At 36.6% G+C, this 14,212-nt stretch overlaps 1 protein-coding gene across 43 annotated transcripts in view; it reads right to left on the bottom strand.

Moving 5' to 3' along the window:
* Positions 1-14,212, bottom strand: part of ANK2 (ankyrin 2) — a 698,346-nt gene that overhangs the window by 321,401 nt on the left and 362,733 nt on the right. For 3 of the 43 annotated variants that reach the window (XM_058436647.1, XM_058436650.1, XM_058436651.1), the window contains exon 1: positions 13,122-13,740. The exons of 28 other annotated variants lie outside the window; for them this stretch is intronic. In XM_058436647.1, coding sequence (XP_058292630.1) covers positions 13,122-13,205 — 84 coding nt within the window. In that variant the 5' untranslated portion in view covers positions 13,206-13,740. Of the gene's footprint in view, positions 1-13,121; positions 13,741-14,212 lie in introns of those variants that run through there. 12 more of the 43 variants (XM_058436669.1, XM_032145830.2, XM_032145952.2 and 9 more) reach the window with 7 other exon arrangements.

Here is a 14,212-nt window from a genome sequence, read left to right as displayed (position 1 = left end):
TGTCATCATGATAGGCCCCGGGAAAATAATCAAATTAGTACAGTAATGTAGACAGAAAAGGCAAAATATTAATCCTATTATCAAATATCAGAGCTACATAGCCTATTGGACAAATAGTCAATAAATGTTTACTAGACAATTGTGCTTGAAAAGGTGCAAGGGATCATTCTCACATACAATAAACATTCAGTATACTGAAAGACATAGCCAGCCACATCTGCGTAAGTATTAATGACTCTTGTAATGTAATTATTTGTGTCAAAAATGTTCTAGGAGGTCCATGTGGAACCATATATTCTTAGTGTATCGAATTATTCAAAACTGTTTACTTCTGCAATTCATAAAGTATATAATAACCTCCACCTAAAATATGGCTCTTCTGGATGGTACAAAAAAGTGCAGAAAATATCTTATATGAATATACTATAAAAGAGTGATATGTAGTCATATAGAAATATACAAAGAGCTATACAGCCAGAAAATTTAAGAATTTAATGAGACCCAAACTCATTGTTCATTGGTCACCTTGAAATAAACTTGAGACACCAATTCAAACAGTAAAAATTCTAAAATGCACATTATTATTACTTTCATTTTAAAATATTAAACTGAAATGTACATGATACTTAAATTATATATTAGGCCATATCATGATGGTCTCCACATGACCTTTGACACCTGAGTTGGAACAAAAAACTGCCAATAGACCCTGACATAGAGAGTTAAAAATCTATCCTGGGGAGAAAGAAGCCTGTTTGAATGTTTGGAAATTTAATTTATGGCTTCTAAATTAATAATCCTGCTTTAGACAAGAATCGAAACCCTGTACAGGGCATGGCCTTAGGTTTTTAGAATGAAGACAGTGTATTATAAAAAACTTTCTATGACAACAGCAATTTTTTTTTTTTGAGTTGCTTTTAAAAATTTTTTTAATTTTTAATTTGTGTGGGTACATAATAGGTGTATATGTTTATGGGCTACATGAGATATTTTGATACAGGCATGCAATGCATAATAATCACATCAGGGTAAACAGGGTATCTATCACTTCAATCATTTATCCTTTGTGCTACAAACAATCCAATTATACTCTTTCAGTTATTTTTAAATGTACAATTACATTATTTTTTACTATAGTCATTCTGTTTTACTAGCTAATACTACATCCTATTCATTCTTTTTAACTATTTTTTTGTGCGCACTAAACAACAGCAGTATTATTGAAGATACTTCAAATATCCAGGCAAATATAAATTGGAGTATGGTTATGGCAGTTTATCTTTTTTAAAAAATCCCCAAAGTTTATAAGCCATTTCTGAGAGCCTCATATCTAAAACTCAGAATAATGTAAGTGCGTGTGTATGTGTGTATATAATTTTTTAAAATTATTGATGTTGTTATATAAGCAACCTACAAAAATTATCTCCTGATAGCCTTTTTGAAAAGAAAAATTAATTGCTCCACAAAGGAAAACATACTTCCTTTAGCTAATATTCTGCTCATTTTGACAAGTTATAAATAAAGTTTACCAAAAATAGTCATCCCTTTAAATTATTACTGGGAAAAAGCAATCAGGGAGGAACTTTAGTCTCACACCGGATGAGGGTCAGTGGTTCAGAAAATTATTCCAACAGTAATTTTTTATCTGATCAAGGCGTTGTTACAGTAAGTGTAAGTTCCCCAACCACACCTAACCTGTTGCTAGTGCTCAAGAACTACCTTCACAAATCAAACATGGAAGCCACTTGGGGCAGGGTCATCTGGAAGAGGTACCAAGGTTCCCGATGGAACAGACCTCCTACCCATCCAAAAAAACAGTTTAAAGCACCAGTTTCTAGATGGGCCAGTAAACAAATGCCTGACTGCCCCATGTAATAGGCCGATCAGTCCTACTGGTTCTTTAACAACTGGAAAGAGGTCCCTACTGTGTAATGAGATTATGGAGCACATGATAGATTAGTGACCTTTTGAATTAGGACAAGCAACATGAACTCACTAACAAATTCCCCCTTATATTAGAGAGGCTATGCTAAGGGTGTCAGCCATTTGACAAATACAGTTGAAGTGCAGATGGAAATACCAACTATAAAGCTTCATTCTTCAGTGTTCCACAGCTGAGTCTGAGAATTCACATCTGGCTTGAATATTCTGAAAGCATCTAATAATCTTAGTCAACAACTACATAAAAAAACTTTTCCAATTTGGATTTATACTTCTGTTTTAAACTGTATTTGAAAAAAAAATAGCTTTTTAGATTCATTGACCAATTGACCAGTCAGCAAAGGCATATGAGTGAAACAGGTTTGGGACATAAACAAAACTCCTATTTCTTTAATTCTTAATCCTATTTTAATTGTGTAAAAGATTGTTGCATTCACATAGCACAGGGGTTTGGAGATAAGCAGAGTGGTCAGTTTGACCTGGATAGCTCGTTTAGGAACTATGTAGATTCAAGCAGGAAGGGTTTTTTAAACCCCTCTGGACATCAGTGTCATCTTTAATATGGAATCATAAACTATCTACTCATCAGGTTATTGTGAAGATAAAATTAGATAATCTATGTAGAACTCTATGTAGACTAGCATGTAGACGTACTAATCTCTCAATGAATATTAACTACTATTTATTATTACTGAAAAATGCTGTTCCAATGGGATGAACGATTTTTTCTAATAAATAATTTTTCTATAAATAAATTGTTCCATTTATTTAACAAAACACCATGTGTTCAAACAGGTTTGATTGAGGTAGACTTCATCACAATGCCACAGAAGACCCCTATTTCACTGTCATTCTATTAGTATCATTTCCCCTCATATGACCTTCTAAAAAGGACCAGAATTCCTTCACACATTAGGAGATAAGTGACTCTGGGATAATTGCAGTGTGTTAGTTTTGGTAATGTAGTTGGGTGTGCACACATCTGGCAGTACTCTGCTTTGCTGTGCAGTTTGATCAGCTACTCTCTTCAGTTAAGAGTGAAGTGTATGCCTTTGACACTAAATGAAGATAACTGGCTTTTATGGGATAGTGGTGGCTAGATTAGCACTATGCCCTAAATAGCTAAGCATTCAAACCAAAACCCAGTCACCACTCATCCCCAAACCTCAGTATATGAACTTATTCTGAGTCTTGGAGTATAGTAATGTGTTGCTCATGAACATTTTATCAATGCTATTTAAATGCTCTTTTCAGAATAATCTAAAATTATGGAAACAAATGGCTAATTCACATTAAGGCTTTTCATAGTCCCTACTATGAATCATAGACTGTGTGGAAAGTGTTGCCAATTTCTGAATTCTCAAAGTACAGTCTCTGTACTTTATTGGGACAGAGGAATGACCTATAAGAATGCCGTATGAACCATTATGATAACTCTTTGCTCTTCACACTGAACAGAACTGACGTTTACAGGCTACTTATACAGTCTCTTTTGAACACCTTTTCTACACAAATGATAATATGTGGTAGACCAAGCCAAGAATAAATCAAGTAGACAATTATTAAACATGTGTACTATAGTTCATGGCAACAACGTATACATAGATCAAGTTCACATGTAGGGCTAGTCTTCTGAATTTGACTGACTTCACAGAACACTGAAAGTATTTACTGTGTCAACTTTACAGAAAATACTATTTAAGCATGCCAGGCTATACACAATCTAATACAGGTTTAACTGAATGGGAGAACATTAAAGCAGACTACTGTAATCTGAATGTTCGTGTCTTCCTCAAAATTCCTAAGTCGAAATCTAATCACCAATGCTATGGCTTTAGGACCTGGGGCCTTTGGAAGGTGATTTGGCAATGAGGGCAGAGTCTTCATGAATGGAATTAGTGCCCATATAAAAGACGCCCCAGAAGGCTGCCTTGCCTTTTCCACCATGTGAGGACACAGAGAGAAGGCATCATCTGTGAACCAAGAAATGGGCCTTCGTCAGACACCAAATCAGCTGATGGCTTGATCTTCAATTTCCTAGCCTCCAGAACTGTGAGAAATAAATTTCTGTTGTTTTTAAACTACTCACTCTAAGTATTTTGTTATATCAGCCCAAAAGTACTAAGACAGACATTCACATTAATTTAACAGTAGTATGAATATCTCTAGCAGTTCTAATGGCATCTCTAAACTACTAAAATAATGGAAAGTATCTATGCTTATTCTAATTTCTTTCCTTCCTGATTTTCATTTTAAATTATTGGCCATTGGGTGTATTGCCACCCCTCTGCACTTATTACAAGACAGTGCTATGGAGTAAGAGAGAAAGGCATCCCGCCACCATACCCTCTGAATTCTGGGCAAGCATTTAGAACATCTGAAAAAGGGATTATTTAGGGATAAGCATTATACAAAAAGAGGACCAAAATCTTGACATAGAAAATACTAAATTTCTCATATATGATTCTCCTAATGTTTTGAATTTAAGTTTTCATTTTTTTTTAAACTAGAATACCTCCTACCTAAACTGGGCTCAATTGGCCACATAGAAACACTTATTATTAAGAATGTTGTCAAATATTAGAATTACAGTAACCATTATATTATTACATTAAAATACTTATAAAAAGGTACCACTTACTAGCACTGGGTGAAACATTCTAGAATGGTTCACAATTTCTTTTTAATTTCTTCCCATTTTTAGTATCGACACAGACCCTAACACTTAGCTCTGTTTCGATAGTTTTATTCCTAAAACACCCCTTTATTCCTTTCTCTTTAACTATGTGTGTTCTTTGAAGTGGCGGTGGCTATAATTGTGCTTATTTTGTAAGCAGGATGTGAAAGGTGGCCAGAAGTGAAATGGTTGGTCATGAGTCACTCTGTTTGCCAGTTAAAATGGACAAAGAAGACTGCACAGAAACCTGTGGCCAGACCAGGAAATGAAAGGAGGGGAAAGTCTCGAATTTCTTGTTCAAGGATCTGAAAATCCAACAGAAGATCCAGAGCAAACTCAAAGTCAGCCTGCAAAGTGGACTACCTTAGTAATGTTATACTAGCATAACATTATGATCATCAATAAAATAATAACCCAAAGAGACAAACCAGTTTTTAGCTGCTATGCAAAGTATTATGAGTGCCTGTATAAGTGTTCTAGATAATTGCAATCCTGGGTTATCCATACCAGTATCTCTTTCAGGTAAAGGCAGAAGGCTGAATATTTAGATACTTTCAAAAATTGTCCCTACTAGATTCGAATGTCTTGTTAATTTGGAGGCTTACTTATTGGAATTTACTACTGATTGCAGAAATAATCTATAAACAGAGATATGGGGCAAATCTTCATAGGTAAAATGAGTGGTTAAGCATATATATATAATAGGAGAAGGACACAGGCTCAGTCATCAAAACAAGATGGATTCCAAAATGCAAGCTGCAGCTGGCCAAGGCTGAAAGCATAAGGACAACCATGTCAGAGTCCAGTCACAATGGTTATGACTCTGCACTGCAACAAATCACTCAACAGTTTCCTAATCTTTACTGTAATTTGGAATTATATGCCTGAGGCTGTTGCATCCAGATTGCCTGTGTATCCCCTTCCTTTATACTCACACATTAGCCATAACTTACGGCTCTGTACTGCTGTTCACCCACTCATAGGGTTTACTCTTCTAACAAAATTACACTGAACTCTTGCCCTTCTACAGAATCCTGTAGAGTTTCTTCTTGGCAATTGCACAACATGTTTATATTTTACTTATAATATGTGTGAGTATACCTATAATATTTCTGTAGATTGCTCATTACTTTTTTCTTAGATAGAAATGTCTGCTCAGATTATGAATTCTACGTAAGTATCAATCATTGGCTTTTAGCCTAGCCATGCCATAGCACCTAACACAGTGCTATACACTCAGCAAACCAATACTAATTGTTGAATTGGGGGAACTTTCCTATGTGTTCTGAAGAAACACCTAAATTAAACTGAGCAAAACAAGCTGATTCTTAGAAACTGAATTTCATTAAGCAAATGCTAGAAATCAAGGTCTTTGTCTTAATGACTACAAACACAAATTAGTGTGTGGAAGAAGATGATAGTTGTCTGTGAGTTAACAGAAAAACATGAATAAAAACCAGGTCTCGTGACTAAGAAGATGCTCACCCTGTAGACTGTAGCATATTATTATCTAGAACATATTTTCCCTTCTCTCTGCAGCTTTTTAAAAATGACCCTCCCTACAGGTTGGGATGTAGGCATGAATTTCAAAGAAAAAGAAATACCCTATCATATTTATTTGGTCTCAAGTATATAAAAAATGTAAACTTTTTCTATCAAAAGATTGTCTCCTTTGGTAGCAATCCCATCTCTGTTCTACCTAGCAAAAGGAAATTGAAATGGTAACTTTATTTGTTGTGATGTATCCGACCAGTGTCCAATGAGATAAAAATAGGCAGTGATTTTGTTTCTGCCTCCAACAGGAATTAGAACAGAATACAAGAAAGAAGTAAAGCTGTAAGCATATTTATAATTTAGCATGCTCTGAATCAGGACAAGACAGAAACAAATACAGATTAAAATTTCAAGTCTATTTTAATGTGCAATCAAATGTCTCTTTAGAAACTTTATCGAGAAGGAAAAAGAAACCTCCAACACTCCAGAAAAGAGTGTATGGAAAAGAACCTTTAATAGAACAACTACTGAGAATATCGTACTAACAAAATTTTCTCAAGAGAATAATTAGAGCTAAAATGGTGAAAGTAGGGTGAACTTTTTATGGTGGCTTAATTTAACACGCCTAAGCCACATGAAGGCAGCTGTTTACTTAAGTTTTGCTTCTTACATTTTTGTGAATTTTCAAAGTCAAACATGTTACCTACATGGACTGATGGATACATCTACAACAACATAGCACAAAATATAATGGAAGCAAAAGAAGTTTCCCTTCTTTTGGGAATGCTGCTTGGGAGAGTATCATAGATAGCCATGAAAGAAGTTACTTTTCCATGTTATTCCCATAGATAAGAGTGAGCATTTTTGGAAATGTGATCAACTGATGCAAAATGGCAGCAACACTGGAAGGAAGAATCAGGAGGATATCTTAAAAGATAACCACAGACTCTTTGCAAGAAACACAGAAGACTACCTTACACCTGGTTTCCACAGGAGAAATGGCTCAAAATATGTCATTAGTTGAACAGTAGGAAAAATGTCTATGGTCTCTTCAGCACCATCTGTATGTAGTCTCTGAGTCTCCAGTTTCTCATCTATGAAACTGGGGTAATAATATTCAATGAGAGTTATTCTGAAGATCAAATAAGATAGCATATGAAAACAGTTCTAGATTCCAGACATAAGAGTAAGATTAAAAGAAATGTTGTTCTAAATTTTCTTGTGTCATTGCTGCTGCCATCTAGACTTAAACAAATGTTACTGTAAGAGCCAAGTAATAAACTAACACATCTAATCAAAATTAAAGATTCTTCTTTCTAAGATAACTCAACTTCATGACTGTTGACCACATTCTAAGGCAATGGTTCTATTCATTTATTTGTCTATCTATTTATTCATTTATTTATTTATTGAGACAGTCTCACTCTGTCATGCAGGCTGGAGTGCAGTGGCAAGATTATGGCTTACTATGACCTCACCCTCCGGGGTTGGGTGTCCCCAGCAGTCCCCAGTAGCTGGGACTACTGGCATGTGCCACCATGCCTGGCTAATTTTTTATTTTTATTTTTAGATACAGGGTCTTGCTATCTTGCCTAGGCTGGTCTCAAACTCCTGGGCTCAAGCAATCCTCCCGCCTCAGCCTCCCAAAGTGCTGAGGTTACAGGTCTGAGCCACTGCACCTGGCCAAGACAATGGTTCTAAACTTGAGTATGCATAAGAAAGAGTTGGGAGCCTGTTAAAAATCCTCAAAGGTTCTGATACACAGCAGGTCTGAAGTGGGTCCTAAGAAGTGAATTATTTTGGCAGACAACCCAGGTAATTCTGGTAGTTGTGGTCAGTAGACATCACTTTGAAATATGCTGCTCTAAAAAGGACAAATTAGTTATTACTAAGACATGAAATTATCAGTGAAAAAATTAATATCATAAAGGTGAGTAAATAGAAACAGAGAGGAAGACATCGAAAGAAAATCACAGAATACCAGGTTATAAGGTATTTTTCTTTCCAATAAAAATTTCCATCATCCCTGACAGATGGTCATTTTAAATACCTTCAGTGGTGGGGAATTACTGTCTTCAGGCAACACATGCTATTTTGGGTTATAAGTTGGTATTTTATAAAGGGCAAATGGTAAGTTATTTGAAAGACTGAAGAAATAAGGATATTATTCAGAATAAATTATACATGGAAGCCTTTGTAGACATCAGTGAACTAGATAAGGCATCAACTTTAAATTCAAAATTAATTGACTCCAATACTATTTGGACACCCAAATGTTGGATCTACTACCTGATTTCACTAAAAAGGGCATAGTTTCTTTGGCTGCTATAAAAATAAACCTTTTAATATGTACCTCATTCACATTTCTATGGTACAACATTTTAACCACACATCTGGCAACACTTTCATCTTTCATCTCTCTATTTAGGCAGTGGCCTAAACAGCCATTAAATGTGTGTGTGTGTGTGTGTGTGTGTGTGTGTGTGTGTGTGTGTGTACCTTCAAAATATTTTGCAATGCTTATGAATATCTTAGTGATCCAGATCAAAGCATCTTCAATAAATATAAGGTATCCTATAAAGCCATTTTATCCTACTACTCTGTTGAAAATAATAGTGCTGATATTTTATTTTTATCTTCATATCATTATTCCACTAAATGGGAAAAACAGTTAGTAAACCATTTACTCATGTACTAGTTTTAGAATAACTCACAAGCCTAGTGGTTTCAGATGGCTGTCACCTGTGATTGATGCTTGGGCATTCCTATTTCCAATTATGTAAATTACCAAAATCTCCTACAGCCTCTTTTAGTATAAATCCACTGCTATGTTAACTGCTACAAAATTGGAAAGTGTGTGGAGCTGCACACATAAATATGGTCTTGGATTATTTTAATCTAATCTGTCAAAATAGTGGAATAGTGGAATAAGTTTTATAGTCTCAAGCCTGTAATGCCAGCATTTTGAGAGGATGAGAGAGAATTGCTTGAGACCAGGAGTTCAAGACCAGCCTGGGTTCCTTAGGGAGACTCTGTCTCTACAAAAAGTTAAAAAAAACAAAAATAGCCAGCTGTGGTGGCACATGCCTGCAGTCCCAGCTACAAGGGAGGCTGAGGCAGGAAGATCGCTTGAGCCAAGTGGGTTGATGCTGCAATGAGCCATGATCACACCACTGTGCTCCAGCCTGGGTGACAGAATAAGACCCTGCCTCAAAAAATATAAAAATCTTTATAGAGTGGTCTGGGATTTAGAGTAGGCTCAAAGCTGTCTTACATGGATACATTTCACATAGCTACCAATGCTTCTTTTTAGTTCTGGATTCCAGTTGAGAATTAGAATAGCCCCCATTTCCTCTTCGCCACTGAACCACCACTAGAACATCAATCCCAAATCTGCACCTTGGGCAATATCTGTTAGTATGAAATATCTTGGCCCTAAGAAAACTTTGTTGAAGTATCAGATGAAGGTTTTCATGACTACTTTACAACATTACTACCTACAATTTATTTTCTTTGGGTACTAAAGAGTATCCAATAATAAACAAGTCTTTCTCTCTCTCTCCAAAGGTATCTTTGTGTTCAAGCTTGAGAATGAGAAAGGCAGCCACTGACCTACAGGAGTGGGCCTGGTACTATCAGCTAGGCCTCAATGTTCTCCTATTGAACATAAAAAATTTCTCAAAGCATCAACATCAGACAAGGCCACTCTGACCATGACAGAGTAAAACCAAAACAGCACCACTCCCATATCATGTCTGAACACAGACAAAACAAAGACGCTGTCCAAGACACAAAATACCAAACATCTCCCTCTCTTGCCAAATGAGATTGCTGCCTCCTTACAACTATAGCTTTAGTAACGCTCTAGCCTGTTCTCCTGTAGATAAGACTTACTGGGATACACAATCGTAGAATTGTTCCTGCTTTCTGGGAGTACCCCATCCCCAGAGTGAGCCACCACTCTCTTGAACCCTCTTTCAAATTACTCAACTGAAGCCCGTATCCTGTGCATTCCTCCTGGCACCCGCTTACTGAGATGCCCCCACGGTTCCCCATGATGTGTATCCTCCTCGCGGCAATGAGTCATAAACCCATCATGTTCAACCACCAGTGTACTCCTTGTGGTTTCTGAGTGGAGAGCACCAACAAGCTTGCTTACTGAAGCCAAAATAGACATTCTTAAGTAAAGCTCAAAGAATTTCTATCCTCAACACACTCAGTAAAATTCTGACATAAATAAATTCTTCCTTGAGCTTATTTTCTCACATTGTAGATCTGGTGGCAAAAGACCCTTTAGCTCTGCCCCTCAGAAGAGGTACTTTTGGAAGGTACAGAATAAACAAGTAAATTACAGCCCATCTGTTACGTATTTACTAGAGATAGAGGCATGATTTCAAGGAATATGATTCAGTAGGATAGATCCACACCCAGGCCATAGTGAGCTTGGTGGTCCATAATCCTGGATGCTTAAGTAGAATCCCGCAGCAGATTCAATGTAAACCTCTAGTAGAAAAACAAACAACTGAATTGAAGTGATGTGACATTGACTTTACTCCAATTTTTGCTTTCTCAGCTTTTATGCTTATTAGGGATACTTATCTCTTTATCATTAATGTCCTCATCAAGGCACGTTTAATGGTCTAGTGTTTAAACATGAAAATGTAAGTTTCTTGCTGTGCAAAATAATGTGAAACAATAATATAAAGACCTAAGGTACATTTATGTAAACCTCAATGATTTGTATGAGATAAAAAAGTTTCCAATTATAGCATATAACTTTTGACAGTTTGAAAAATGACTACTAGCCTTTGCAAAGCACCAATATTGGATTCTGTCATTTCTGCCTCTCTCAAAAGTATAAACAGATTTTTCTCTTAAAAGGCTTATTGCAATAAACAAATTCCATTTAAGAGAATAACACCTGAAAGCTATTGCCATTAACTATCTGTTTTAAATACTGTTCAAATAATCATACATACATTATTTCTAATCCTCACAAAATATTCTATATATAATTATTCTCATTTTACAGATGAATCCCTGGATTCATTAAGTGAGAAATTAAATGATGTGCTCCAAACACACAAAATTAAAGGGTAGAACTGAGATTCAGATCCACTTACGTCTGATTGACTAGGCAAGCTGAGGGATGTGTATGTGTGTGTTTATGTGTGTGCATCCCCTAATCTATTATGTAATTAGCATTTTTTTCAAGAGCAATTTCTTTTAGGTGAAACTCCTTTTAACACTCAATATTCATGGTGCTTTAACACACACATTCAAAACTTGCTCTTTCATTTTGGATGCAAGTTTGGAAAAAGACTCCTAAAATAAATTTATTTGAGAAAATTCAGCTTAAAGATATGATAGTTATTACATAGGATGATTTTGTTGTCTCTACCTCCTCAAAGACTTTAAAATGGCTTTGGTCATGTGAAGTTAGTATCATCATTCAGAGCTCAAAAATCTCAAGATTCATTCTCCACCCCTTTAATAGTCCTGAGTATATTGTCTCTAAAGCACTACAGGGACTTTAGAGAGAAAATATGGGATTTTGAAATGATAATGTGAATTAAAACAAAAATTCCTTTTTCTTTCTTTCTTTTTCCCTCTCTCTTGCTTGCTTGCGCTCTCTCTTCTATTTTCTTTTTCTTTTTTTATGTTGTTCAATTAGCTAACACTCTATAAAAATGCCCTCAAGGTCTAGAGGATCTGGAATGCTTAGGTACAAAAGGAAAAGGACATTCTACCAATGTTCCTGCTTGCCCTGAATTATCCTTTTGCCTGTTATCAGATTGCATCACTATCTCTACGCTATGATTAAAAATCATCACATGCTTATTTTTATCAAATTGCATGATACCATACAAATATACTACTCCCTTGTTTGCTGATACAGTGATCTTTTAAACATCAGAGGTTGCAAATTATTTACAATCTTTAGATTATAAAACATTTAGTACACTAGACATCTAGAATTTTGAAACACAATGCAACTTCATTAGCAAAATGAAAAATATTCATTTGTTCATGCTTATTATTTTTGCAATCTGCTTATTCAAAATCCAAAACCATCTAACGTTGAAAGCCATTTACATTACAATCATATGTAATATCCTGCCCATATTATTGCTCCAGGAAATAAATGCATTTTAGGAGAATTATTTATAGAGCATCTCTTTTAGAGGTGAGGCTCAGGGAAGCTCTGTGAGGCTGCAACAGTTTACCAGAAGGAGTCAGGCCATAAAGAAAGAAGTGCTGGCATTGGGTGGGGCTGAATAGTTTGCATCTTTTCCCACTGTTTCTCGCTGCTATCATTTCCATGAAAATCGAGGGTGTGGGAATGTATGCCACAGTAAGAAATCCTACAGACTGCTTTGTGTGCCCAAGAGCCCCCACCCCATAACATCTTTAGCTGTTTTTCTTATCATTGAAAGAGCTATCACACTAATGTCTGGGAAAACTGCAGAGGAGCTAAGCAAGCCAAAGAAAAATCATGCTGGGGATGATATTTCTCCTGTCACAGCAGTCTTTTCTCCTTAGGAGGAATACACTTAGCATGAAACCAAAAGGCTTTTGCTGTCTAGCCATCTCAGGATCATCATAGAGCAAACGCATCTGGCCAAAAATCTGCCTTTTGCTTCACAATCCACCTTGCTTAACACTCTTCCTTTTAAACACTAAAAATAAAATGACTCTCTCTACCCAGTTAACACCAGAAGTATCCATCGGTGGCCACGGTCCTCAGTAATCCACATGTGGAACACACCTTATCTCTATTCACTTCACCATGCTCCAGTCAGTGTATCCATTATGAGCCATGGCTCCTTTACTATTCTCAAAAAGCAGCAGTTTGCACCTGCCTCTTTAAAAAGCAGGGCTTGGCACTGTTATCATCTACAGTTACTCATAATGCTCCACGGTTTCCATAGCCTCGCTGATATTACACACTCACACATGCACACACATACATATTTATACACAGACATTCCTAATTCCGGCGATTTACCTTCTTGGGTCTTTTTCTCCTCTGACTACTGCCGTTGAACTTCTCTCCACTGTCGCTTTTCTGAGCTGCATCTTCGTTCATCATTTTGAACAGTTTGGAAAGAAAATATCTCTGCCATCAAACCGTGCCGCCTGTACAGACCACTAGCGAGTATGCACTTACTGGAGGAAAGCAGGAGGAGGAGGAGGGGTGGGGAAGGGGCGCGCACTGGGAGGGTAAGGACGGTGACGTTGCCATGGCAGCAGCTGCCACAACTGTTTATCTGACTGCATTGTTAAATCTGATTCAACCAATTACCATCAGGAACCGGTTACAATGAAGAAAGCCTTGAAAAAAGAATGCCAGGGACTCGAATGATTTGGGGACTCTGCTGGTTGGTTTCTGACACACCCTTGATAGGATCAGCTCTCAACCCACACACAAAACCTGTACTTAATTTTCTTCCTGCAGGTACTTCAACACGGAACAGATACAATGCATAATGAGAAAGCTGTAACATTCTAGAATGTGTCTCTGAACCTGAAGAGGTACCTTTAGCCAGTCAAGAGGCTACTTAAGGAAAAGGATTGGCTATTAATATCCTAAAGTGAATATAAGAAAGCTATGTTTTTCAGATGTCATTCACTTGGTTTAAAATATAATCTTTTGAAACTACGCTCAAGGATGACTTCTGTCATAAAGCCTTGAGAACAGCTTCTCCAACCTCCAGATAACCCCAACCACTCTCTTCTCCTGTGCCTTCTCTTTCCAATGTAAGCTTCTGACAGAGTACCTGTGACAATGTATTACACAACTGCGCAGATACCTAACCATCTTTTCTTGATAGGCCAAGAGCTGTAGATCAGGAGTGTGTGTGTGTGTGTGTGTGTGTGTCTGGGTAGGGGGAGAACTGAATTTCCCAGAACCAAGCATAATCCATGGCACATTAAAGGCAGTTAATTAAGGCTTGTTAAATATCTAAGACACTATCAGTAATACAAACATGAAAAACGAATGGAGTTACAATATTTTATAACTGATCTCAAAAGTTTTCTTAACCTAATTGTGTCTATTGACTGATGAATAAAACACAATCCCTCCTCTCAAGGGGG

Source organism: Hylobates moloch, unplaced genomic scaffold, assembly GCF_009828535.3.
Source record: "Hylobates moloch isolate HMO894 unplaced genomic scaffold, HMol_V3 SCAFFOLD_3, whole genome shotgun sequence".
NCBI classification, from domain to species: Eukaryota; Metazoa; Chordata; class Mammalia; order Primates; family Hylobatidae; genus Hylobates; species Hylobates moloch.
Note: the sequence above shows the minus strand (reverse complement) of the source record. Positions and strands in the feature narration are given on the sequence as shown.